Source organism: Nycticebus coucang, chromosome 8, assembly GCF_027406575.1.
Source record: "Nycticebus coucang isolate mNycCou1 chromosome 8, mNycCou1.pri, whole genome shotgun sequence".
Lineage (NCBI taxonomy): Eukaryota > Metazoa > Chordata > Mammalia > Primates > Lorisidae > Nycticebus > Nycticebus coucang.
The window spans coordinates 1,073,133-1,099,217 of NC_069787.1; the positions used below are offsets into that span (position 1 = coordinate 1,073,133).

Below are 26,085 nucleotides of genomic sequence, written 5' to 3' on the forward strand. Positions count from 1 at the left end.
AGCAGCTTGCTCAGCATGTTCCCTGTTTCATGCCTCAGTTTCTTCATCTGTGAAAAGGGGACGGTCACTGCCCTTACCTGCCCAGTGGTCCTCCCTGTTGAACAAGGTTCCTTAGGGAAAGCTTGGCACATGGTAATCCCAGCTGCCTTGTGACATGGAAAGGTCACACAGAGATGGAGGCACCAAGAAGCCCGTGACAGTGACCAGCAGCCCCCATGCCCTAGTGGCTGCTCTTAAGTATCCCACCTGTCCATGTACTTACCAAGTCTCCTGCTGTCCACACTTCACCAGTTCAAGGGAAGTAAGATCCTTATCTTTATGTCCCTTTCCCCTGCCCCGTTTATTATATAATTACCTTAAATATTTTCTCTACATACATTGAAAGGTCCAGTCATGTTAAAATTTCTGCTTCAGCTATTAAATGTGATTTAGAAAGCTTTAGAGAAAGGGTACTGAACCATAGTTTTGCTTTTTCCAGTCTTTCTTCTTGATGTTCCAAGATTCTTTCTTTCATCATTTTCTTTCAGTGCAGAGAACTTACTTTGCCCCTTTTTCTGGAGTAAGTTTCCTGGCAAAGAACTCTCTTACTTTTCCCTTTATCTGAGAAAGTTTTGATTTCCCCTCATTCCTGAAGGATAATTTCACTGGAAATAGAATTCATGGTTGACAATTCTTTTCTTTCAGCACCTGAAAATGTTGTTGCCCTTATTTCTGGCCCCTGTGAGTTCTGATGAGAAACCCATGTCATTGGAATTGTTTTCCTCCAGAGACAAGACTATGGCTGCTTTCAAGTTTTTTTAGGTTTTGGAGGTCTGGCTATGATGTGTCGTGATATGGACGTCTTTGGGTTTATAATGTTTGGAGTTCATTCAGTTTCTTGAATCTGTACATTTATGTCTTTGCCAAATTTAGGAAAGTTCCAGTTATTACTTCTTTTGACTATTTTTTCAGCTTTTCCCTCTTTCTCTTCTTCTGGCAATGTGATAACATGAATGTTTAACCTTTTATCATATCCCAGAGGGCCCCAAGGGTCTCCCCCAACCCCAGTCTATTTTTGGTTTTCACACTGAGTAATTTCTGATGTCCTGTCTTTAAGTCTGGGTCTTTCACTTCTGTTCTACTGTGGAGCCATCCACTGAGTTAACCTGGCTATTGTAGTTTTTTTTTTTTTTAATTCTAAAATGTCTGTTTGGTTGTTCTTTAATACTTCTATTTCCTTGCTGAGACTTTTTTTCCTGTATAAGTTAAGATTTCCTTATTTCTTGCTGTGACAGCTGATTTTCTATTGGATCTTGAACATTTGGGGTATTGTGTGTTGAGACCCTGGATCACATTTCAATCTTCTGTTTCACAGCTGGCCTTTCCTGACCCCATAGTGCTGGACAAAGAAGGCTGCTGCCTCATTACCATTAGGGAGAGAAGTCCAGCTCCCACTTCAGCCCACGTGTGCTAAGCTCCATGAGGAAACTTGGGTTGCTTCCCTGAAATCCAGGGGCACTGAGAGGCGGACCTCTTGCTGCTCTGATTCTGGGGGTCATAGAGGGCAAGGGCTGCTAGACTCACAAAGGGGGTGTAAGCGATGGCTTTTCCAGAGGCCATGGCCCTGAAGAGGGCTCCTATCCTTGAGGGCATCAGTGGTGACCTGGCTATGGGCCCCAGGGTGGCATGTGATGTGTGGGAGCAGGACCAAGCCAGAGATTGGGACCTGGAGCTGCTGGCTGCACCCTACCTGCCACAGAGCCACTCACTCAGCACCCCCCAGTGATGCTCTCACTGCCCTCCCGGGCCTTCTTTGGCCTCTCCATCACCTGCACCTGGGCCTGTGAAGGCATCTGAGTTTGCAGGCCCAGGAGGAGGCTGTGTGGGTCCCTCTAGTGCCGTAGGAGTGTGTGTCTGAGTGTCTATACCTGTGTCCAGTGATTTGGTGTGTCTCCAAGGCTGGGGGTGGGGCCGTGACAGATCTGAGTCCAGACTGGCCAAAGCTGGCACAAGAGAGCCAGGAAGCCAAGGAGGCTCTCAGGGTGGGAGCTGTAGTTAGAGAGGCCTCTGGGAGAACGGTAGTAGGGGGTAGGTCTTAAAAGTTAAAGGGTGGAGGTGGGTCCCTCCTGGCTGGGGAAGAGCATAGGAAATGCCTGAGGCATGAGGCACCTTTGGAGTCCAGTGTAGCAAGAACACTGGGGATACAGGGAGGGAGGTGGCCTGGCATCCCCCCACTGCCCACGGGGCCCCACACACAGGGCATGGGGCTTGAGCACACATTGGGGAGCCACAATGCCTGCCCTGGAAGCTGGGCTCTGCTACCACCTCGCTGCAGCTGTGTCCTCATGTACAGAGTGGGGGCAGCAGCATACCCACCTCAGTTCATGGGGGTAAACGCATACCCCCCCTGCAGGTGTTGACATCCCAGTCTGTGCTGAGTTGGGGAGAAGGTGGCTGTGTTGGCCGGTGCTTGCCCTGTGTCCAGGCCAGCATGCCCCAATAGCTGTACCTGGGCTTTCTCTGGAGAAGCCGCCTCCCCAGTACCACCTGGCTCTGGAGAGGTCCCTGATCCTAGCTCAGGCAGCTGCCAGGTTCCACCCATGGCCACAGTGACTGGTTGGAGGGGGCCGCACAGTCCAGCCCAGTTCACTGAGCCTCCTTTGGGGGAACTTCCCTGGACATATGGGGCAAGGCGAGCCTGGAGCTGCTGAGGCTACTGTGTACAGAGGAGCAGAATGGAAGTGAACCAGGCCAGTATCCAGTGGGGCTCACAGAGGGAGAGAGATGCCAGGACCTGGCAGCTGTGCCTTGCCCAAGATCCTCCTGTCTGACCTGCTGCTCACCTGAGCCAACAGGTGCCTCCTGGGGTCTCATCTCAGGCCTCTGTCACTTGCAACCAGCAGCATCTGACTGACTTGAGACGAAGAGTGTGAAGCTCGGCGGGCTGGGAGGAGGGTGCGTGGGGCCGAGCAGCCTTCACTTTGCAGTGACTGCACTGAGCTGAGCCCCTCTGCTTGGTGAGGATCAGGTGAAACTCTGGGCCCTTGGAGCTGCAGGGCAGGGTCTTTGACCACCCCCTGGTGTCATGTTGTCTCTGGCTCTGCAGAGAGCCACGTCCATGCTTCTCCCACGTCCATGCTGCCCCCAGCACACTTCCCTGGCCAGAGTGAGTTCCTGGCATGTGACGGCAGCTGTATCCGGCCCAACATTTACCATCAGTGGTGCCCTGTGGACTTGGGCTCCCAGCAGGACCCCACAGGGGCAGATGGGGATGAGCCGAGATGACCACAGCACTGCACACGGCCTGGCACAGGGCATATAATAGTCAGTGGACGTCACAGAGCCTCCAGGGAGCACCTACTTTGTGCCAGGCAACAGGCACAGCAGGTAGGATGAAGGACCACGCAGTGACAATGGAGTGGTGGCACAAGAGGTGTGAGGGGCAGGGCGTCCGGGGTCCTCCAGGTGGAAAATGGGTGAACTTGGTATGCAAGGAGGCAGGCAGGCCAGCGTGTGTGCGTCGAGGGGAGAGGTGGGAGAAGCATGTGTTCGCTTGCATGTCAACGTGTGTGCACTGCGCACGTGCCTGAGTAGCGTGTGCTCGCTTGCATGTCGGCGTGTGTGCACTGTGCATGTGTCTGAGAAGCGTGTGTTCGCTTGCATGTCAGCATGTGTGCACTGTGCATGTGTCTGAGAAGCGTGTGTTCGCTTCCATGTCGGTGTGTGTGCACTGCGCACGTGTCTGGTGTCTGAGAAGTGTGTGTTCGCTTGCATGTCGGCGTGTGTGCACTGCACACGTGTCTGAGAAGCGTGTGCTCGCTTGCATGTCGGTGTGTGTGCACTGTGCATGTATCTGGTGTCTGAGAAGCGTGTGCTCACTTGCATGTCGGTGTGTGCACTGTGCATGTGTCTGGTGTCTGAGAAGCGTGTGCTCGCTTGCATGTCGGCGTGTGTGCACTGTGCATGTGTCTGGTGTCTGAGAAGCGTGTGCTCGCTTGCATGTCGGCGTGTGTGCACTGTGCACGTGTCTGGTGTCTGAGAAGTGTGTGGTCGCTTGCATGTCGGCGTGTGTGCACTGCACACGTGTCTGAGAAGCGTGTGCTCGCTTGCATGTCGGTGTGTGTGCACTGTGCATGTATCTGGTGTCTGAGAAGCGTGTCTCACTTGCATGTCGGCGTGTGTGCACTATGCATGTGTCTGGTGTCTGAGAAGCGTGTGCTCGCTTGCATGTCGGCGTGTGTGCACTGCGCAAGTGTCTGAGAAGCGTGTGTTCACTTGCATGTCAGCATGTGTGCACTGCGCACGTGTCTGAGAAGCGTGTGTTCGCTTGCATGTCGGCGTGTGTGCACTGTGCATGTATCTGGTGTCTGAGAAGCGTGTGTTCGCTTGCATGTCGGCGTGTGTGCACTGTGCACGTGTCTGAGAAGTGTGTGTTCGCTTGCATGTCGGCGTGTGTGCACTGTGCATGTATCTTGTGTCTGAGAAGCGTGTGCTCACTTGCATGTCGGCGTGTGTGCACTGCGCATGTGTCTGAGAAGCGTGTGTTCGCTTTCATGTCGGCATGTGTGCACTGCGCACGTGTCTGAGAAGTGTGTGTTCGCTTGCATGTCGGTGTGTGTGCACTGTGCATGTATCTGGTGTCTGAGAAGCGTGTATTCACTTGCATGTCGGTGTGTGTGCACTGTGCACGTGTCTGAGAAGTGTGTGTTCACTTGCATGTCGGCGTGTGTGCACTGTGCACGTGTCTGAAAAGCGTGTGTTCGCTTGCATGTCGGCGTGTGTGCACTGTGCACGTGTCTGAGAAGTGTGTGTTCGCTTGCATGTCGGTGTGTGTGCACTGTGCATGTATCTGGTGTCTGAGAAGCGTGTGCTCGCTTGCATGTCGGCGTGTGTGCACTGCCCACGTGTCTGAGAAGCTTGTGTTCGCTTGCATGTCGGCGTGTGTGCACTGCCCACGTGTCTGAGAAGCGTGTGTTCGCTTGCATGTCGGCGTGTGTGCACTGCCCAGGTGTCTGAGAAGCGTGTGTTCGCTTGCATGTCGGCGTGTGTGCACTGCCCAGGTGTCTGAGAAGCGTGTGTTCGCTTGCATGTCGGCGTGTGTGCACTGCCCAGGTGTCTGAGAAGCGTGTGTTCGCTTCCATGTCGGCGTGTGTGCACTGCCCACGTGTCTGGGAAGCGTGTGTTCGCTTGCATGTTGGCGTGTGTGCACTGCCCTCGTGTCTGAGAAGCGTGTGTTCGCTTGCATGTCGGCGTGTGTGCACTGTGCACGTGTCTGAGAAGTGTGTGTTCGCTTGCATGTCGGTGTGTGTGCACTGTGCATGTATCTGGTGTCTGAGAAGCGTGTGCTCGCTTGCATGTCGGCGTGTGTGCACTGCGCACGTGTCTGAGAAGCGTGTGTTCGCTTGCATGTCGGCGTGTGTGCACTGCGCACGTGTCTGAGAAGCTTGTGTTCGCTTGCATGTCGGCGTGTGTGCACTGCCCACGTGTCTGAGAAGCATGTGTTCGCTTGCATGTCGGCGTGTGTGCACTGCCCAGGTGTCTGAGAAGCGTGTGTTCGCTTGCATGTCGGCGTGTGTGCACTGCCCACATGTCTGGGAAGCATGTGTTCGCTTGCATGTCGGCGTGTGTGCACTGCCCTCGTGTCTGAGAAGCGTGTGTTCGCTTGCATGTCGGCGTGTGTGCACTGCCCACGTGTCTGAGAAGCGTGTGTTCGCTTGCATGTCGGCGTGTGTGCACTGCCCACGTGTCTGAGAAGCGTGTGTTCGCTTGCATGTCGGCGTGTGTGCACTGCGCACGTGTCTGAGAAGCGTGTGTTCGCTTGCATGTCGGCGTGTGTGCACTGCGCACGTGTCTGAGAAGCGTGTGTTTGCTTGCATCTCAGCTGTGTGCACTGCACACGTATCTGTGTAGGGGTCCCCACTTCCACCCCCTGTGCAATTGCAGTGTGGAGGGCAGAGGGGCCGGAGTGGGTGCGGCTGGTGACTGACAAGCTCACCATCTTTCCCAAATGTGGAAACCTGTGTACTGGGTTAGGCATATTTGGGAGTGGTATGCCAGGTTCTCATGGGGGTCCAGGGACAGGTGGGGGTCTGGATGCCCCCCAGCTCTGAGCCTGGTTTCCGGGGATCAGTGGGTTATCTCTGGCCCTTCTGCTCACCCAGTGGCCGTGGGACTGCCTCAAGGAGGGAAGAAGCTCGGCAAGTGTTTTCACAGGGGCTCAGGGCCAGCCACGCAGAAGTGAGCCCTCAAGTGCTCAGGTATCCAGAGCACAGGATGGGACAGAAAGAACCTCTACCTCACACCCCCTGAAATGGAGCCACGTCCCTAAAAATCACTGCACCCTGCCCACGGCATGCTGCCCAACCACCAAAGGAAACCCCAGGGGACGAGACTCAGCGGCCTGCTGACTCCCTTCCCCTCTGAAAGCCACAGACCCAGCTCCAGTCTCAGCTCTGCTGAAGTAGCACCTCAGACTTCACCTGCACTTGAGGTGCTAACCTCAGAGCTAACCAGAGGGTGGGTGCGGCTTGGGCAAAAGCGCCTGCAGGGGCTCGGAAGCCACAGCCCCCAGCACAGTCATCGCCGTTCTCTCCATGACACTGCCTACCCAGGTCTTCTCCCACCTCCCTGTGGGTTGTAGCATTTTCCTTATTGATTCTTGGGAGTTTTTTATATATTCTGGATATGCATCCTTTGCCAGTCTGGGGGGTGGGGAGAGCACCAGGATAGCCATGTTGTATGTGAGACATCTTTTCCGAGATTTTGGCCTGTCTCATTATTTTCTCTTTTATAACTTTTAATGAACAAAATTAACTAATTTTAATGTAGTCAGATTGACCCATATTTCCCTTTATTTTTTAATATCTTATTTAGGAAATCCTTCCCTAGCTCAAGGTTATAAAGCTAATCTGTTCTGCTGTCCAAAAGTCTTACAGTTTTCCTTGTGGTGCTTGAGCTTATGGTCCACCTAGATTTGCTGGCTGCGTATGGTGCGAGGTAGGATTTCCCCCAGGCTTTAATGAAAGGGTTATGTAGTCAGATTCTTATTTCGAAAGTCAAAGTCGTTGCTGCTGCTGTCTGAGGAGTGACAGGCGTGATCAATAGGTAGGGGAGCAGAGAGCAGGTTCTGCTTCCAGAGCAGCCAGAGTGGGAATGGAAGGAAGCAGAGAATTCAAGAAGGAATTTTCAGGAAGAATCCATGAGGCTAGGGAACATGGGGCAGGGGTAGGTGGGGGCACAGAGTTCCTGGCTAAGCAACCTTGTGATGTGGTACACTCCACAGAAATGGGGAAGAATGGAGGGGGTGGCACCCAGGTAACTGTGGGCTTGGTTCTGGCCAGTCTAGCTGCTCCCGAGCTTTCCAGAAGATAGCTGGAGATGAAGGCTGGACCTCAGAGTACAGGCCTGGGCTCTCTTGGGGACTGTTGACACAGAGCAAGAAGCACCCTGAGGACTGCCTGCCTTGGCAGCTCCTTAGAGGACAGGCTGGAAAAGGCCCTGGGATAGCCCTGGCACTGGTGAGAGAGGTGACATCTGGATGAGCATCTTCCAAGGCTAGCTGTGGCGTCTGCACTGTCTCTTCACTATAGCTCTACATCCTCTTACGCCCATTTCACGGATGGGGAAAGTGAGGCTCAGAAAGCAGACAGGACTTGCTAGTAGAGCCGATGGCTGCAATGCGTGTGTCCTGTAGCCCATGAGGAAGGAGGGCTCTTCAGTCATGTGTGTGTGTAGCCAGCAGTGGGTTGGGACCACAGACTCTGGAGTTGCTCTCCAGTACTGCCACTGGCCCGCCGTCCAGAGAGACATGGGCACATCTCCAACTTCAGGGCAGAGGACTGTAAAGGGTAGTGGAGCCTTGTGCAGAGTCAGCACTATTAATGTTTGTTAAATAAAATAGCAAATACACCTTTTAAAAAGATGTGTGAGTCTCATTCTGGGACAAGCACATTAAAACCACAATGAAGAACCAGTTCACACCACTAGATTGGCAAAAACTGAAAGCAAAAGTGTTGGTGGGGACATGGGGCAGCAGGGCGTGAGCTGGGGAACTTGTTCTGCACATCCACCAAAGCTGGACATATGCAGCTCCAGGCCCTCCCTCAGGAGGCACACGCAGCCGACCAGAGCTCAGCCATTGTGGCCCAAGACAGTCCCATGCCCATCAGCAGAGAGTGGACGGTCAGCAGTGCAAGGTGGTGCACATAACAGGATAGTAGAGGGACACACCGCCCGCCAGCAGAGACGGAGACCGCTGTGACCCTGTTTCTGGAATGGTCAACACCACACCGAGCCCCTCATGGCCACAGATACACGCGGTGACACCCAAGGAGAGGCCAGAGAAAGGGTAACATGGAATCAAGGGTCCTGGCTGCTTCTGGGGAAGGAGGAGAGGGATGAGACAGGCCGGGAGCCTTTGGTCATTTCTGGGTCCATTTTCTCTTAGCTGTGGGAGGTGGGAAGGGCTCCTCCCCTGCGCGGTGATGCGAGGCAGGTGCCCAGCGAACACCGCCTGCTCCGTAGACCAGGCCCCCTCCCACGGTCAGGCTCCCGGGCTCTTTTCTTCCGGTCCAGTCATGACTCGCCCCTGTTGCCCGTCTCACCATGGCCTGGCTGCTTCCACCCGGGGCGGAGGGGGGGAGGGGGGCTCTCAGGATCCGCAGGCCCGACGCCTGGGCACAGTCGCAGAGCCACTGGTGTCTGGGGGCTTGGCATGCTGGCTGGGCAGCACCCGCCCTGGAACCCCGCAGCTCCAGGCCAGACGGACTTGAGTCCCGCCACGCCCCTGCCTTGGCCCCCGGTCTGGGACTGGCGGTGACCAGGGCATTGAATGCGCCGTCCAGCCTCGGGCCGCAGAGGGCCAGGGGCTCCCGTCCCACCTAATGGACAGGGCGCCCAGGACCTCAGTTTACCCTCCCGTGAACGCAGGCTGTGCTCCTAGAACCGGCACACGGAGGCCATGCCCTGTTCCAGGAGACTAGGGTTTCCGCCAGCCTAGGGGTGGGGGTTCCTAGGACGCCCCTCGGGCGCCCAGTGATTTAAGGCGGGCGGCAGCATCGCCCTTTGAAGGCCCGCGGTGGGCCCTGGCGGGCGAGCTGCGCGGGGCAGAGCGCCCTCTGGAGGCCGCCTCCGGCCCCGCCCCGCGGCCCGCGCCGGCCCCGCCCCCAGTCTCGAGGCGGCGCATGCGCACGGCGCAGCGCTCCGCGGGCGGCGAGAGCGAGGCCGGTCCGCAGCCGCGCGGCGCTCGGCGCCCCATTCATGCTGGGCGTCCGCGGGGCGGCCACGCAGCGGAGCCCGGGCGCGGTGGCGGCCTGGGCGGCCTGCTCGGCTTCGGCGGCCCCGAGGCAAGTCGGGCGGCGGCGGCGCGGGCGACTGGGCGCGGCGATGGCCGGCGGTGGGGCGCGCCCCGGGGCAGCCGGTGAGTCGGGGCGCAACTTTCCCCGCGGCGCGGGACGGGTGGGTGGGGAGCAGGCCGGGTCGGACGAGCGTCCCGAGGCCGGGGTGGCCCGGGGGGCCGGCGCCGCGCCGTGCTCGGGGGCCGCCCTCCGCGTGGGGCTGGACGGGCAGGGGGTGTGCGCGGGGACTGCGGCGCGCGCGTCCGTGTCCGCGTGTCGCTGCGGCTCGGCCTGGACGCCCGCGCGGGTCTGGGCGGCGACGCGGAGCTGCCGCATCCCGGTGACGCCGCGGCTGGAGAGCGGCCCCCGGGCCCAGCGCCGCGGCCTCTCCCCGCCCTCCCCACCGGGCCCGCGGAGCTCCACCGCGCAGCGCTCCCGGGCCGCGCCGTGGGGGCGGGCGCTGCCCCCTCTGCAAAGGAGGAGAGAAAGTTTGCGGCAGCCCCCCCCCAGGAGGGCCCGCGGGGACCCAGGCCAAGCCTGGTCACTGGATGGCGGGGCTCCGACCTCTGGCCGCCGGCGAGGTCCGGGATGGGCAGGCCCGGGCAGGGTTCCGCAGCCGCCTGGGCAGGGCTGCTGGAGTCGGGAGGAGGTCGTGGGGCTGCCCCTTGGCCGGCCCTTGGGCGCTGGGGTGGAACTTGGAGCCGCTTCCTGGGAACCACCGCCTCCCCCGTCCCTCTGGCCCGGGGTGCTGGGAGATGGGCGCTGGGTCCAGCTTGGGCCGCAGGGCCGCCGCCGGGCTGGGAGGGGGCGGTACGGGTGCCGCCCGGAGGCCGCCCCGCTCGGGCTTCTTCGGCCTCCCCCTCTCAGGGCCTCTCCAGGGTCAGCCTGCTTCCTTCGGAGGCTTCCGATTGCTTCCTGGACAGTCCCCGGCCTGGTGCGCGACATAGCTGGAGGCGGCGGGCTGATTGGGGACCGCCTCCGGGAATGGAAGTGGGACTGCCAGGAAGCTCCTCTGCCAGCTGTGGGGTCCCAGGTGCAGCCCTGAACCGGGAGGGCGTACAAGGGGGACTTGAGGAGCTGCCTATAGCGAGGAGCTGCCCTTGGCTCGGGTGTGGGGTGCTGGGGCCACGCCCCTTGAAAGAAAGGGGTGTGTGTCGGGGGGAAGGGACGTGGCCAAGCCTCTGCCCTGTCAGCCAGCTCCTCCTGGACTGCCCAGCGCAGCCCACCTCTGCTCACGTTCCTTCAGGCTGTGCGGGGGCGGGGCTCGCCTTTACTGCCCTGGCCCTTGAAGAGCAGGGCCCCATGCCCCTGGCTCCTTGCGGGTTCGGAGGTGTGCAGGAGAGGCCAGGTGCTGCACCCAGTGCAGGGAGACTGCCCAGCCTGGTTCAAGACACACACACACACCAGCGATGGCGCTTTGGGGCCAGGCTTCCAGTCCTGGAGGTGGCACCGTGGGGCCCAGGAAGGGCATTTGGGGCAGAGCAGATAGCATGGGCGGAGGCCTGGGTTTGTGGAAGAGGCCGGCAAGCCCCTGTGTGGCCAAGGCATATGCTCTGGAGTGGGCGGCACATGAAATTTCTGTGGACAAAGCAGAACTGTCCCCTCAGATCGTTGTGTGCATGTTTTGAGTTCCCAGGAAGGTCCCCATGCTTGCAGCAGCTCCAAGCAGCTGGCCAGGAGAAGGAAGGTGCATGTAGGTTACTGCTTCTGAGCAGCAGGACCCCAAGCTGGAGGGGAGCAGAGCTACTTGGGATCAGCTCCTGGGGACCTCCACTGGGGGGAGGTCAAGTGACAAGGGCAGCCCTCTCTCCTGGTTGCAAAGGGGGAACCACTAGGCAGCCTGGCAGCATGTTCCCTTCTGCGGACATCCCAACCTGCCTGCATCCCAACCTGCCTGCATCCCAACCTGCCTGCGCTTCAGAAGGATCTGAGCAGAAGGGCTAGTGGGGAGTGGGCTCTTCCCCTGGGGGGAGGGATCTGAAGGCCTTTGTTTCTCAAGGTAAGAAGGAGCCTGGTGTCATTCAGCAAGGGGAGAGAGGAAGGGAGCGCTGCTATCTTGGCTTTCCGTTCAATGGCTGATCCCATCCTGTCTAGGATGGAGGCCCCTGGGTCCGGGCCCCTGCCTGCCTGTTGCCCAGCCTCGCTCTCCCTGGCTAGCCCCATTCAGCACATCCAGCATCCCCTGTTCTCCTAGTGCTCCAGCTCTGACTCAACACACTTTTACTGCTGGCAAGCTGCAGCCATTCTTGCTGCCCTCTACATGACCAGCAGGTCCCCACCCCAGGCCTGTGCTCTTTGCTGTTTGTCCCTGAGTGTCTGCCTTCCTAGTGTGTTGAATCCTTCTTAGGCAGGTGGAACAGCCCCCCTGGGGAGCCTCCCCAGGCCCTCGGCTAGCTCTTCTCCTTCCTCGGCTAGCTCTTCTCCTTCCTCGGAGAGCATAGTGTCTGCCAGGGCCCCTCCCAGCCCCTGTGGCCCCCAGGCCCCAGGCCCAGCACTGGAATAAATGCATTCATTCCTGGGCAGACCCAGCGCTACTGAAGTCGCGCCCCAGCAGGTTGTCTGGCACCTGGGTCTAGGGCCCCAGGATCGGGGCCCTGCCCTGCCAGGACTAACTGGGTGACCTTGGGTCACCAGGGCCCTAAGCCCTGTGTCTCTGAGGTAGAAGAAGTGACCCAGGCATCCTCAGCGTCCTTTGTTGGATGTGAGCATGAGGGACTCAGCTCTGAGCTTGGGCTACCCTCTTTCCTGGCTGGCAGCCCCGTGTCCCTGGGTCTGTCCCATCCCAGCAGCCTCTTTGTCGGGGGTAGAGGGACAGGGTAGTGGGCCCAGGGCCAGACTGGAGTTTGGATGGTGGCTTCTTCAGCTGGGTCCCTCCTGTTTAATATAAAAATTAGGGCCCATAATTGCATTAAGACATGTATAATTATCCCAGAGGAGGGGAGAGCCCGGCCCCTGGTAATTGCAGGCCTGCTTTGAACTGATAAACGGTGAGTGATTCATGTTTTCTTTGGAGTTCACATGTACTCAGCTCTCAGCCCAGCCTTGCTGCCTCCACAAGGAGCCTGTTCCCTGGCTCCCCTGTCTGCCTTAGGCTCCTATTAGTTGGGATGGGTCTCCTCTCCTGCTGCCTATGTAATCCCCTTACTGTTCTTGGGGTGCTGTCCTGCAGAAGTGGCCAACAGCCTGGGTGGAGCCTTGCAGCCCTGCTGTGGGACTCCAGCCAAAGTTCTTCTCTCCCCAGAGCCTCAGTCTCCACCTGAGCAATGACTATACACTGGGCACATGGGTGAGGGCTGGGGGCCAGGGAGACAGGGTGGAGGAACAGGGCTTCTGTACCCAGGCCTGGCTGGCCGCTGGTTTATTTGTTCACTCATTCATTCATTTGCGAGTATGCATTGCGCTCTTCTTGGTGTGGGCCTGACTCTGGGGTATAGCATTCAGTCACATGGAGCCAGGCCCGCTTACAGAACTGCCCTTCTGTACAGGGGGGAGGAACTGTCAGTGAGTGCTGTGCCACAGGGAAACATCTCAGCAGACACCTGAGCAGGTGAGAGCACCCAGGGAGAAAGGGGAAGTGAGGCACAGGGGACACTGGGACCAAGGCCAGCTCCCTACAGAAGGCGTCTATCTGTAGGCATCAGCTTCCTCGTCTGTAAAATGGGGCCGTCTGACCATGTGCGGTCGTTGTCTAGGGGTGAGAAAGGTGTGTGCAGCCCTAGCTGGTGCCTGCCCACACTTAGAGCTCAGCATTGCTGTGCCCAGGGCCAGGGTCCTGCTGGGAGTGTCGTGAGAAGCCCCCTGACACATACGGCTGATCCAGGGGAGGACCCCATTGACACCAAGAGGATGAGACTGTCAGCACCAGGCCCACAAGCCATGGTTTTCCCTCTCACCCCCTTTTTATAGGTGGGGAAAGGAACATGCCCCCACCAGGCCCACACAGCTATAGAGGGACAGGTCTGGATTTAACCCAGAGTCTGCCAGCTGCTTGGGCTGTGGGCAGGTGAGGCATTTCCAGGTGAGGCAGTGAGGGGGACAGGGCAGGATTTGGATGGCATTGACACATGTGCAGGTCAGAGAAGTGGGCCAGGGTGCTGCCTGGGTTCCAGGTGGAAGCAGGTGGGCAGGGCCAGTGACCCAGGAAGGAGGAAGTGGGCTATTTGGGGGATGTTTGGAAGCAGAGATCATGGACCTGGGAAGTAGGGGTGAATGTTGTGGGACGTGTCCAGGTGATGCTAAGAGCATGGAGGAAGGGGGTAGGTTGGCATAAGCCTTAGGTTCTAGTCAACTGTAGAATCTGGGTGAAGGAAGGTGCTGAGGCTGGGGAGGGAGGGTTGCTGCAGAGGAGTGGGGTTCAGGAAGCTCCCACCCACTTCTGTTTGGAGGACTTCATCCAGCCTTGGAGTTGGGTGTGAGGTAGGGGAAAGGAGGGAGGGCATGTGGAGGGGGCAGGTGGGCTGGGGTCGGGATGTGGGTGGGAGGTGCACACAGTGTGGCTTCCAGGGTGCAGGCCTTGAGGTCCGGCAAGGGGCTGGCCCCAGGACAGGGATTCCATGGAGAGTGACCCAGACTGGCTCTTGCCTGCATTGAGGAACGATACCCAAGTGTGCACTATGGCCAACGGGGGCCGGTTTGGGGCGTGGCGTCTGTGGCCGTAGGAATGAGCGTAAAGCCCATCTGTGTCTGACTTCTGTGGGACAGTGATGGTGAAGAGCATCCCCAGCAGCCTCAAGCAGGGAAGCTGTCACCTGCCCTGAGAACCAGGCTTGGGAGGCCTTGCTCCCTATAGTATAAGGAGGCTTTGGGTGTCTGCCAGGGCCCCAGTCTAGATCCCAGGCCCTGGTCTCCTGCTTCCCCATTTCCACACCTATTCCTGTCCCCCGAGAGTGATGGTGAGGCACAGGTGCAATTCTTGGGGTCCACATCTTGGTCTCCAGCCATGGCTGGTGCATTCTTACCCCTTGCAGGGCCTCAGGCTGGGGAGGAGGTCTTCGCACCTCCACCGCCTCCTTGAGGGTTGGGTCCTATCTTCTGGAGGTGGTTGGGCATGTCCAGCACAGGAAGGAAACACGTTGAGAGCTCATGAGACAGGGTGTGCGTGTGCTCTGGTGTGGGGATTGTGCCCACACTCATGTGCCCTCTCCTGCTGGTTCTCCCCAGGGCTGAGGCTCCCAGCGCCATGATGCTCGCCTCTGCAGGACCTGAGCACCGAGGCCCGAGGCCCCAGCCAGCCATGCCACTGCCACATCCGAGCCTGCGGGCATTCCTGATGCTGCTGCTGCTGCTGCTGCTGCTGCTGCTGGGGGGTGTGCAGGTGGTGGCGGGCTCACCCAGGACAGGTGGGGGTCTGCAGCCTCCCTTCCTAACCTTTGCGACCAGCGACTGGGGCCTCACTCACCTGGTGGTTCACGAGCAGACAGGTGAAGTGTACGTGGGCGCAGTGAACCGTATCTACAAGCTGTCCGGGAACCTGACACTCCTGCGGGCCCATGTGACGGGTCCTGTGGAGGACAACGAGAAGTGCTACCCGCCCCCCAGCGTGCAGTCCTGCCCACATGGCCTGGGCAGCACTGACAACGTCAACAAGCTGCTGCTGCTGGACTACGCCGCCAACCGCCTGCTGGCCTGCGGCAGTGCCTCCCAGGGCATCTGCCAGTTCCTGCGGCTGGACGACCTCTTCAAGCTGGGTGAGCCACATCACCGCAAGGAACACTACCTGTCCAGCGTGCGTGAGGCGGGCAGCATGGCCGGCGTGCTCATCGCTGGGCTGCCGGGCCAGGGCCAGGCCAAGCTCTTTGTGGGCACGCCCATTGACGGCAAGTCCGAGTACTTCCCCACGCTATCCAGCCGCCGGCTCATGGCCAACGAGGAGGACGCCGAAATGTTTGGCTTCGTGTACCAGGACGAATTTGTATCATCACAGCTCAAGATCCCCTCGGACACGCTGTCCAAGTTCCCGGCCTTCGACATCTACTACGTGTACAGCTTCCGCAGTGAGCAGTTTGTCTACTACCTCACCCTGCAGCTGGACACGCAGCTGACCTCGCCTGACGCAGCTGGCGAGCACTTCTTCACCTCCAAGATCGTGCGGCTCTGCGTGGATGACCCCAAGTTCTACTCGTATGTGGAGTTCCCCATCGGCTGTGAGCAGGCGGGGGTGGAGTACCGCCTTGTGCAGGATGCCTACCTGAGCCGGCCTGGCCGCGCCCTGGCCCGCCAGCTGGGTCTGGCCGAGGACGAGGACGTGCTGTTCACTGTGTTCGCCCAAGGCCAGAAGAATCGTGTGAAGCCGCCCAAGGAGTCAGCCCTGTGTCTGTTCACGCTCAGGGCCATCAAGGAGAAGATCAAGGAACGTATCCAGTCCTGCTACCGCGGGGAGGGCAAGCTGTCCCTGCCCTGGCTGCTCAACAAGGAGCTGGGCTGCATCAACTCGGTGAGTGGACCTCCACCCGGCCTCTGCCTCAGCCTGCGCTGCGGTGCTGGGCCGTTTCGCTGGGGCTGCTGCCTTCCTGTGTTTGTGCCCAGAGTGCCAGCCCTGAAATCTGCTCCTAGCATCCAGTGGCTGAGGGGATGGGTGTGGTACCCCACCCCCATCACCTGCAGTCCCTGTGTGATACTGGCCCTGTGTCTGGCACAGTGTTACATGCCCACCTGCTCTGTCGTGTTCTCATTTCGCAGAATAGGTCACTGAGGCACAGAGAGCAGAGATGACTTGTTCATGGTCACACAGTGCCAGTGAAAGAGTTGGGGCCGGACCCAATCAGGAGACCAAATGCTGTCTCTGGAGCACTGTTTCCAGTGCTCCTGTTTCCTGGTGCCCCTTGCAGTGGCCTGCCTGCTCTGCCCCCAGGGGACACCCTACTGTGGGCTGTGGTTTGTGCCCTGCAGGGAGGAAGCTAGGGCAGCTGGGCCCCATTTTGGGTGCTCCTGATTACCCAGGGTAACTCCTCGCTCAGGATTGAAAGTGAAAGAGCAGGAACTTTGCCTAGGTTGGGACCTCCAATGTTTACCCTTCAGGCCTCAGCTCCCATTGCCAGGACTTGCTGGGAGTCCAGAGAAAACCCAGCTCCTCTCTGGCTACTGTCTTCCCATCTCTGAACCGGGGGACGCTGGCTTCTGTTCAGGGCCGAGCAGGGCCATGAGGGTCCCGCAGTCCTTCCTCTTCATGTCCACAGGGAGTACAGGGTCCAAGTGTTCTCAGCAGACACATCTGTCCACCCTTCCCTGGCTTTCCGAGCATGGGAATTTTCTTCCCACCATACAGTTAGAGAAACTGAGGCTTTGAAGGGCAGCGTGTTACCTGGGCCCCACGCAAGCTATATGTGTTGTCCCCAAGGCTGGGCCTCACCCTTGTCCTTGGGGTCAGTTCTCACTGGCCCCCTCACCTGTCCCTTCTCTCTTCCTCATGGCCTCCATGCCCACCTGGCCCTGGCCCCTTCCTTTCACATGAGTGACCTGTCCCCCAGGAAGACTGCCACACGGGGGCTCAGCCTCCCCTGTCCTCTCCCCAAGCCCCTGCTTGTCTGCCTTGCCCGCTCCTGGGCCCAGCACTGGTGCAGCCCCTCCACGTTGTGCCGCGGTGCCATCTCTGGGATCTCGTGCTATTGATTGCTTCCGTGTGTGCTCAGCAGGCCCCTCACTTTGCCTTTTAGGTGTCACCAGCTACCTTTTGAATTAAATAAACCTTTCTGTCTCTACAACTCACTGGTGGCCACCCCCTCACCAGGACCACAGGCTGTGGCTGCTCTGTGGCTCCACCCTGCCTCGCCCTGGGCTGCCCCGAGTGGGACTAAGCTGTCGTTTTTCTTGCCCCCTTGTGCAAGACTGGGCGGGGGTGCAGGAGAGGTGTGTTCACCTCAGTTTTTCTGCAAGACAGACCCAGCAGTTCCTGGTCCCAGGGGCTGCATGCTCATCTCTCGTGACCCTCAGCGGCCCCAACCCTGCAAGCCCCGCTCTCCCATTGGTAGAGGCCCTGCTGGGAAGCCTGTGCTAAGGGAGACAGTGCCCAGAGAGCCACTCTCAACCCGTTCCCCTGCAGCCCCTGCAGATCGATGATGACTTCTGTGGGCAGGACTTCAACCAGCCGCTGGGGGGCACAGTCACCATTGAGGGGATGCCCCTGTTCGTGGATAAAGACGATGGCCTGACCGCGGTGGCTGCCTACGACTACCGGGGCCGCACAGTGGTGTTCGCTGGCACACGCAGTGGCCGCATCCGTAAGGTTAGGCCTGGGTGGGCTGGGGTGGGGAATGGGTGGGAGCAAAGGATGCAAACAGGATGGGGGCATAGTGTTGCCTCGTGACGTGGGAGCCAGATCTGGTGTATGAGAAGGGTGGCGTCATCGCCCTGTGCTGGGGCCCTGCTCCTCTCTGTGCCCCCAGTGGGCTGTTTTCTCCACTCCATCAGGGCTGTCCCACTGAGAGGGTCCCCTCGGTGGCAGTGTGGCCTGCCACACAGGAGTCTGTATGGGGCCCAGGCAGGCTCTCCAAGGGCACACGATGACCTTGGGGAGGGCTGTGAGTAGGCGGTGGGGGTGGGGCAGACTGCTTGGACTGGGAGATCCAGTGTCTGCTGAGGCAGCACTCTGCACCCAGTCTCTCCCCTGCACAAGGGGGCAGGGCAAGTGCAGTGCCCCCTGCCTCTGGCTGGCACTGCAGGAGCTTGGGGTGGCTTCTGGGGGCTCTGCAGGGAGGGTTGGGTGCCACGGGCATGGCTGGTCCGGTCCCTTAGGCTCTCTTCTTCTTGTGAACACTGGGCACAGGAGGGCTTCCTGAAAGGGTGGGCCATCCTGGTGTGGATGCAGGCTATGGGATAACAGCTGTCCTGAGGCCTGGTGTTGATGTACCTTTAATCCACACATACCCATAGGTAAGGCTGGGCCTGGGGCCAGCAGAGGCCTCGCCAGTTCAGCCCTGATGCCGTATCTGGAAGGGATCTCCCATTTCTGATGTGGCGGTCTGAGGTGGTGTCGTCCACTCACTAAACTCTGTGGTCTCTGGGAAGCCCTACCCCTGGGCCTTTGCTTCCCCATCTGTGACATAGGACCAGTATCAGGACTCTGGGCTACTCGGCTGCCAGTGGTCTTGGGGCCAGTGGGGGCCCAGTCACTGACTGAGGGCCTCAGGGTGGAGAGTGCCCTGGGGTTCTGCTGGGTAGACTCAGAGTGGCTGAGGCTGAGCACCCACATAACTCGGGCACCAGGGTGTGTGGTGCAGGTGGCAGGTAGCCCCTCTGCCCTCAGGGTTGGGCCTGTGATGTGACCCTGGGGGTGCTATCCTTCCCCCAGTGTGCATACCCTCTTTGCCTGCTCCAGGAGGCGCCAGGGGCTGGGGGAGCCTCAGAGATGGGCCAGTGAATGCCTATGAGTGGGTGTTGGGAGGGGCTGAGAGCCAGGGTACATTCTGCTTGGACACATCTCGTAGGACACACCCCCAAACCTGTCACCCAGCCGGAGTTGGGTGAATGTCCCTTTGGTGACAGGAAGGCTGGGGTAAGGACAGTCTTCCCCTTGAGGCCAGACAGTACTCTGCTCTCCTGTGCTCCAGCACCATCTGGGTGGGGGCTTTGGCTAGGGAAGCAGGATGAAGCTGTTTCCCTTGTCCTAGTTGGCTGTGCTCCCCTGCCTCCTTACCCCAGTCCCACAGAGGGGACACTGCAGCTCAGAGTATGGAACTGTGGAGTTGCATTGGGCCCATTTACTAGAAGAGGCTGTGTGGGGCCTGGGATAGCCATAGCTGGGGTTGCCTCCTCCTTTCCCATCCCCTCCCTGCTTCTCCTCCCTTTCCCAGTCCCAAGAAGGACAGTGGGCAGTGGTGTCCAGGCACCTGTCTCCTAGAGACATGGTGTTTGAATAGTCCAGCCGGGGAAGCTGTCTGTGTCCTCATAACACTACTGGGTCTTGCCATGTGCTCCTGGCCAGGTCCCTTCCTCTCAGAGCCTAGCATCTTCCTCAGAGACTCAGCACCCTCAACTGCCTTCTGGACCCCTGCCCTGGAAACCAGCTCTCTGTCCCTAAACACATGCGGCTGGTGCTACATGCAGCATGAGTGGACAGCACCCTTTGAGATGTCTGAGGTCAGCTGTGCTGGGGCTGCTGGTGTTGGGAACTGTCAGCGAGACATGGCGCTGTTGCCCCCAAGCCAGTGTCAGTGGGGACCTGCCACCATCCCTTCTCACCCTGGATGAGTTTCCACCTGCTGGAAACTTACCTCCCCGCATCCTGTGCTACTACTCTCAGTCCTGCCTTCCTCCCCTGGGCCAAACCTGCAGGTGGTGAGCCGGCAGGTCCCCACACTGCCCTCAGGCCTTGACCCACTGTGAAGGACTGCCTGCTACCTGCTCACTACATGGGCCTGGCGGGGGGCCGGCAGCAGGCAGAAGAGTTCCTACCCGACTCCTCTCTCAAGTTGTCCTGAATCAGCTTGTGTGTACAGATGACAGCAATCCAGGATCCAGGGCCCAGAGCCAGTGTGAAGAGGGCCGTGGGTCCTTCTGGACCAGCATGGTGGGGAGGTCTCCTCCCCTGCTGGCTGCCCAGTACCTCTACCCTCAGGGCCTTGGGACAGGGCTGGGCCCTCGGGCTCCTCCTCCCCTTGAGGCTGGCCCAGGCCTGGCTCCCTGTCTGAGCACAGCAGGCACTGGCACCCCCACCTTCCGCCTCTCCCTGCTATGTGCTGGAGCCTCAGCCCTAGGGACCCCCAACCTGCTGCCTGACCCAGCGGCAGGCCTTCTGTGCGGGCCCCTCCCCTTCTTTCCCAGGTCTGGTCCTTCCTCAGCTTTAAAAAGCATCTGGGGAACTCCAAGGACTTTACTGGATAGGGGCCAGGCCCTGCCAAACATGTTGTGTAAAATTGTAGCCGATTAATTTAAGACCTGCCAAGTTCAGCTGTTTAGGGCTGGCTAGGGGTGCCCCTGCCTCCCCCCTTCTCCAGAGCCTTGCCGCCACCTGCCTCACTCCTTCTGGGGTGCCTCTCCCAGCACTCCTCCTGCCCACACCCCCCAGCCTGAGCCCTGCCATAGCTTCCCAGTGGTCCCTGGGGACTCCTGGGCTCTGGCAGTTCTAAAGGGCGGCCTGTGGTTTGGGTCCTGTAGAATTAGCCCAGGTACCCAGTGAGTAGGGAGAGAGTAGGCTGAGGACTCCTGCATGGCACCTCTCCTCACAAAGCCACAGTGGGGAGAGTGCTGCCCCATGGGCAGGCTGGAGGCACCCAGCTCACTCTGCCACTACTGCAGGCTCCAAGGGGCAAGCCTTGTCCAGGGCCTCCGTCTGGTGACCATACCAGGCAGAAACATGACTACATCTGCCCAATCATCCAGTTTTTTAAGAGCATCTGGAAGTCTGTATTTTATATGAGATTGCTTGATTGTTAAACGTTGGCTCCTAATTTACATGTTAAGAAAGTATTATAGGCCAATTCTGGTGTGCCTGTGGGTCACGAGTTTGTGGCCCAGGCAAAGGGAAGAGGCATTGTGAGCCCGTGGAGTGCCAGGCCTCAGAGTGGGGCCTGAGGGAGGGCACCCACTTGGGCTGTGGGCTCAGATGGGAGCCTGGCAGCAGGAAGGCTTGCCCTAGTGACACCCCAGCCTCCTGGGCCTCCCTGGGAGCTGCTGGCAGGCTCTGGGCAGGCTCAGTCCCCCTGGGGTGGGCCCCAACCTGCTCTCGCATCATGCTGCAGCTGCAGTAATGGCCGGGCCGTGGGCCTTTTGCTGTGTGCATAGGCCTGGTCTTGCAGGCCACTGGTGCCATATGACTCTTTAGTTTGTGAGGGTTTGTGGAGGCAGGCCCTGTGGCTTGAGACTCTGACTGCTCATGAGCCCTGAGGCTGAGGTGCAGTGGACTCTCAGGAGCTATGGCCTGCAGGCCACAGAGCTCCAAGTGTGCACGAGGACCTACGGCCGGCTGGGAAGGGAGTGCTGCAATAGGGCGCTCTGCCTGACCCTCTCCCCACTCAAGACAGTTCTCCCTTGAGCTTGTGACTTCTGAGCTCCTTGTTTCCTGCTTTGGGCCTGGGCTTCCAGGCATAAGAGATGCCCTGGAGGTGTGTGCCTCTCTAGAAGCTTCCCGGACACTTCAGATCACTCCACTGGTGCTGCCCCTGCCTCTGGCCTGACCCCAGGGGTGTTATTCTGAGCATGGAGTGGTGTCCAGAGATTGAGCAGGTACAGAGCAGATGGCAGGTGCCTAGCCCCAGGGTCAGGTGGGTGGAGCCTATTCTCAGACCCCCACTGAGCCTCCCTGTCCAGGGTCTCTGCAAGGGGGTGGGCAGGAGATGTCCTAGGAGAGCCGCCTGGGGCTGGAGGCCAGTGGACAGGCGTGCTGACCTCTGCAGCCCTGGCCCAATAGAGGTGAGGTTACTCATCCCTGTTGAGTTGCATTTGTGTGTGTGGGTCGAATTCACAACTTGCCCTGCAGAGTCCTGTGGCTGCTCTAAGGGGCAGCTGTAGTGTTGGTGCCTCTGGGGAGCTGCCCTGTGCTGGCCGCATGGAGGCCTACTCCCTCCCCCAGGGGGTCCCGTGTCCTGCAGGGTGAGGCTGGGAGGATACCTACAGGTAACACACATGGAAATAGGCCAGTTGAGGGTGTATCACGGGAGAACACACTGGGCCCCGACCATCCCCGAAGCCCCCTCTCGATGCCACTTTTCCCCCGGATGGGGCCCTCGTGCTGGCTCTGCTCTTTCAGAGGGGCAGTCACACCAGGGTTTTCCTTGGAGTCCCTCTGCTCAACTCTTCACCAGGGCCCATCCTCACTGTCGTGGCAGCTGTGGTTCATGCTGTGTGTCTGGGCAGGTGTGCTGATATGTGCCTTGCACGTGCATGGATGTCACCCTACACGGCTCTGTCCTGGGCACTGCTGCCCCGCAGGCATCTGTGCTTTCTGGTGAGCATGTGCTGCCTCCTTTCCCTTTCTCTTGGGTATAGTTTGTGGGCTGAGTGAGCCCCTAGGACACAGGGCGCCCTCGTTTGCTCTGTGGGTATAGCTGGTGCTGTCTCAGCTGCTTGTCCAGAGAGCCCCAGCATCACTGCTGCTTCCCAGGGCCACTGGGGTCCTGTGGGGCATACAAGGGCCTTGGTGAGTCAAGCCTTGGTCTAGGCGCAGTATCTTAGGATAGGAATGACCCTCTCAACATCAGGCCAGCAAAGGACTTTTGAGTGCCATCCTGAGCGTGCCCAGACTCATGGCCAGCCTGGTGGGGCAGCCTGGCATGTGCCCACACTGGGCAGTTGTCTCCCACAGCAGGCAGGGGCTTGGAGAGTCTGTTGTGAAGGATGTTTTGGGGGACAGGGAACAGCAGGACCAAAGCCCAGAGGTGCACTACTGTATGCCAGGAGCCAAACAGTGCCCCTGGGGGGCCAGGGGTCCTCAGGTGCCACCTTGGGCACTTGGTCCTATGTGGCAGGTCTGTTCACTGGGGCTGCTGTAGTCACCAGCCTGGTGGGAGCAGGGTAAGCCAGGGGAGGTAGAAAGAACGGCTGGAAAGGAGAGGGGGTGTGATGACATGAGTCTGTGGGGGCACTGGGATCAGGTCTGGAGGTGGCATTGGGGCATTGAGGGCACAAGAGAGAGGGAGGACATTGGATGACGTGTGGGTTTGGGACAAACACATTGGGGGAGGGGGTCTCTGCTGCAGCCTCCCTTGCCAGGACCCATGCTGGTGACGTCCTGGACTGCAGGCAGGACCTAGCCAAGACAGGACAAGAGTCCTCATCAGTGCGGTGTGACTGAGGCTGTGCAGTCTACACTGTCTTGTGGTGGCCCAGCATGCCATGCCTCCTCAGGAGGCTGTGTGCCTCTCTTCCATAGCAGGGGCTGATTTTTTGGGCCTCATCTCCAGACTCCTTCCAGGCAGAGATGCTCCCTTTGGAACTGTGAACTCCTGGATTTTCACACAGCCCTGTGATGGGGAGGCCCAGGGTCAAGCAAGGCCACTGCTTACGGAGTGATCACTGCTGAAGCTGGTCTGAGGCAGCCCTGGCCTTCCCACCTGCTGGGCCCTCTGTTCCCTGTCTGGTGGGGGGGATGGGAGAGATGGGATTCCTGGGACCCTTCCTCCAACAGGTGTGTGGCCCAGTTCCAGCCATCAGGCCTCCTACAAATCACATTTTAATTACCTAATTACTGCCAAGAGGAAATCAACTAATTGCTTTTCCAGTATCAAATTCTTCCTGGCCTTTCTGAGAATGATGGGGACCCAGGAAGGGGGCCTGGAACCTGTCCCCAAACCCCAGCCCAAGGAAGGCTCCTGTGCAGGGGCTGGGGGGTTAGGAGCTGGTTTCTGCACTAGCTGTGCAGGCCTGACCCAGAGGGAGAGGAGAGGAAGAGGGGAGGTAGGTCGTGCCCCAGAGGGCCTGGGGTGGGGGGTGGCCAAGGGCCCCCACCCCTCCCTGAACACCTCAGCTGGGGCTGGCTCAGCAGCCATCTCTGTGGAAGGGCTGCAAGGCCTATGAGGCCACGACTGCCTGGCTGGCCACAGCTCCACTGCTCTGCCTATGCCTGGCCCTTGTCCCCTATCCCTTACCACAGCTCACCAGTGTACCTGTACTTCACAGGCGAGGGCTGGGAGGGGCCTAGTGGCCTGACCTGCAGCTGCCTTTGTAGGGTAGGCAGAGTAAGGCACTCTTCCCTCACCGGGTCGGGGCCAAGCTGGGCAGTCCTCTGCCTCTGGGCAGCTAGGGAGTGTGCTGGCCTTGGCACACAGCCTGGGTAGCCCAGACCTCCTCCTTAGTGCCCCTGCTACCCTCAGACCTGAGAATGGGCCCTTTGTTGGCTCTGGGCTGGACAGACAGCTGACCTGGCTGGGCCCACAGCTGGCCATCCTGGGGCTCAGCGGGGCTCCCTCTGCAGGGATCCCTGCCTGCTGTGTCCCCGGCAGAGGAGTGACCCTACTCTGGCCTGTCAATGGGGAGGGTCAGGTGAGCCCCATGGTGGTGCGAGGTGCTCATTCCACAGGGGAGGCCCATGCCTTGCCTGTTCCTGGCACTGAGGTGCCACTGGTCTCTGTCCCACAATCAGCATGCTGACACCCCTGGCGCCTCAGCTCAGAATCCTGGGCGGACTCTCCAGTGTGTGGACAGGACAGGGGACTTTGGGAGGTAGAAGGCCCTTGCAGAAACTGAGTAGGGTGGCCTGTGTTCCCCCCATCTGTGGGTGGGTGGATACCCAAGGCCCAGCACAGCCTGGTGAGCACATCCAGGGAGTTTGGGTGACTCACCGAGCCTTTATGGGTGAAGGGGAAGGATCCCAGGGCTGAGGGAGCTGTGAGCAGGGCTGAGTTTGCCACCTACCCCCCAGGTTTTGCGGTGGGAAGAGGGAAAGAGAGAGCTGTCAGGCCAGTTGTAAAAGGTTCTGATGGTCTGCAGAGAAGGATTTGCTGAGCAAGGAGGTGACAGCTGGAGGTGGGAAGATAGCAGGGACACCCTAGTTCGGCCCCATGCCCAAGACATCGCCAGATTCCTGTTTGGTCTGTCAGCTGCCAGCTGCTGTGGGAGGGGACTGCTGGGCCTAGCTGCCTCAAGGGTGGGCCTCCTGCAGGTGGGTGGCCCTTTAGTGGACAGCTGGGGCTGGGTGTAGGTGTTGGCATGTGGGACCTGGCACGTGCGCCCTGCGTCCTGCCAGGCCCCTGGCCCTGTGCCCGCCCTGCTGTCTGCTCTTCTGTCCTGCTCCTGGGATGTGCTTCTTGTAGGCACTTCTCCCTCCACCGTCTTCTGGGACAGACTGCATGGCCCAGGGGCAGCTGGGTTCCTCTGTCAGGTGCTTTGTGTACCTCAGTTTACCTCCTGGCTAGAGTGCTGGGGCCTTCAACCAGAATATGGGTCAGGGCACAGGGAGCATAACTTGGGGACTCCTTCCCAGCCAGACTGACCTTGTAGCACACATGTGCACGTGGGGACCTACTGAGCCAGGACTGTGATGGCTCAGCACGCAACCTGGGGCCTGCTACCTGGGCAGATCCGCCTCTGGCCTGGTGCGCTATGCGTCAGCCTCCCCAACACTCCTGCTTCTCTGTGCCCTCTGGAGTCACACAGTGGCTTCACCCTGGGCCCTGCCCCCGGGGACAGCCTGCGAAGGAGTGGGGTGGCCCAGTGCTGGCAGGTGTGTGAACAGGTGGGCGCATGGCGGATGGACAGCTGGACATACATGTGCTCCAGGCTGCAGCTGTCGGGCACCACCTGTCCCAGTTGCCTTGCTGCTGGGTGGGGTGAGGGCAGGGCATTCTGGGGCCTGGAGCTGGCCAGCCTGCCTGCTTGACCCAGCCTCGGGACCCTGGGGAAGAGGCCTGCTCCTGGTTGCCACCCACCCATGCCTTGGAGCTGCCCTTCCCAAAACCATTTCCTCTATCCCCTGCTGGGTGCAGTAGCCCAGGATGTGACATCTGTGCCCCCAGTCCACAGAGCCCCATCCTTGAATTGTGAGAATCCCAATTCATCCTTGAATGGGGTCATACCCTAGCAGTGTGCGGCTGCTAATGGGCAGGGTGGCAGAGGCTGGTACCTCTCCCTTGGTGTCCCTGTTCAGATGCCTCTTGGGCACCCCCTGCACACTAGGGTCAGGATCTAGTCAGTGTCATGACACTGCACGCCAGGTAGTAAGAAGGACAGGCCTGGAGCTGTGGAGGAAGGGCCTTGGACCTAGAGTACATCCTGGGTTTTGGGGCAGCTGTTAGACACATCTGCAGGGATGGGAGACCAAGGTGAGGGCCAGGGCTTAGGAGGAAATCCAGAGCCCTGATGGGGATCGTTTGGGTTGACAGTGGTGGATGTGGAGCACAGG

At 59.4% G+C, this 26,085-nt stretch overlaps 1 protein-coding gene across 1 annotated transcript in view; it reads left to right on the plus strand.

Moving 5' to 3' along the window:
- The first annotated feature begins 9,202 nt into the window (after positions 1–9,202).
- Positions 9,203–26,085, plus strand: part of PLXNA1 (plexin A1) — a 52,451-nt gene continuing 35,568 nt past the window's right edge. Inside the window, exons 1-3 of the mRNA XM_053599512.1 lie at positions 9,203–9,397; positions 14,475–15,747; positions 17,353–17,535. Coding sequence (XP_053455487.1) covers positions 14,494–15,747; positions 17,353–17,535 — 1,437 coding nt within the window. The 5' untranslated portion in view covers positions 9,203–9,397; positions 14,475–14,493. The remainder of the gene's footprint in view (positions 9,398–14,474; positions 15,748–17,352; positions 17,536–26,085) is intronic.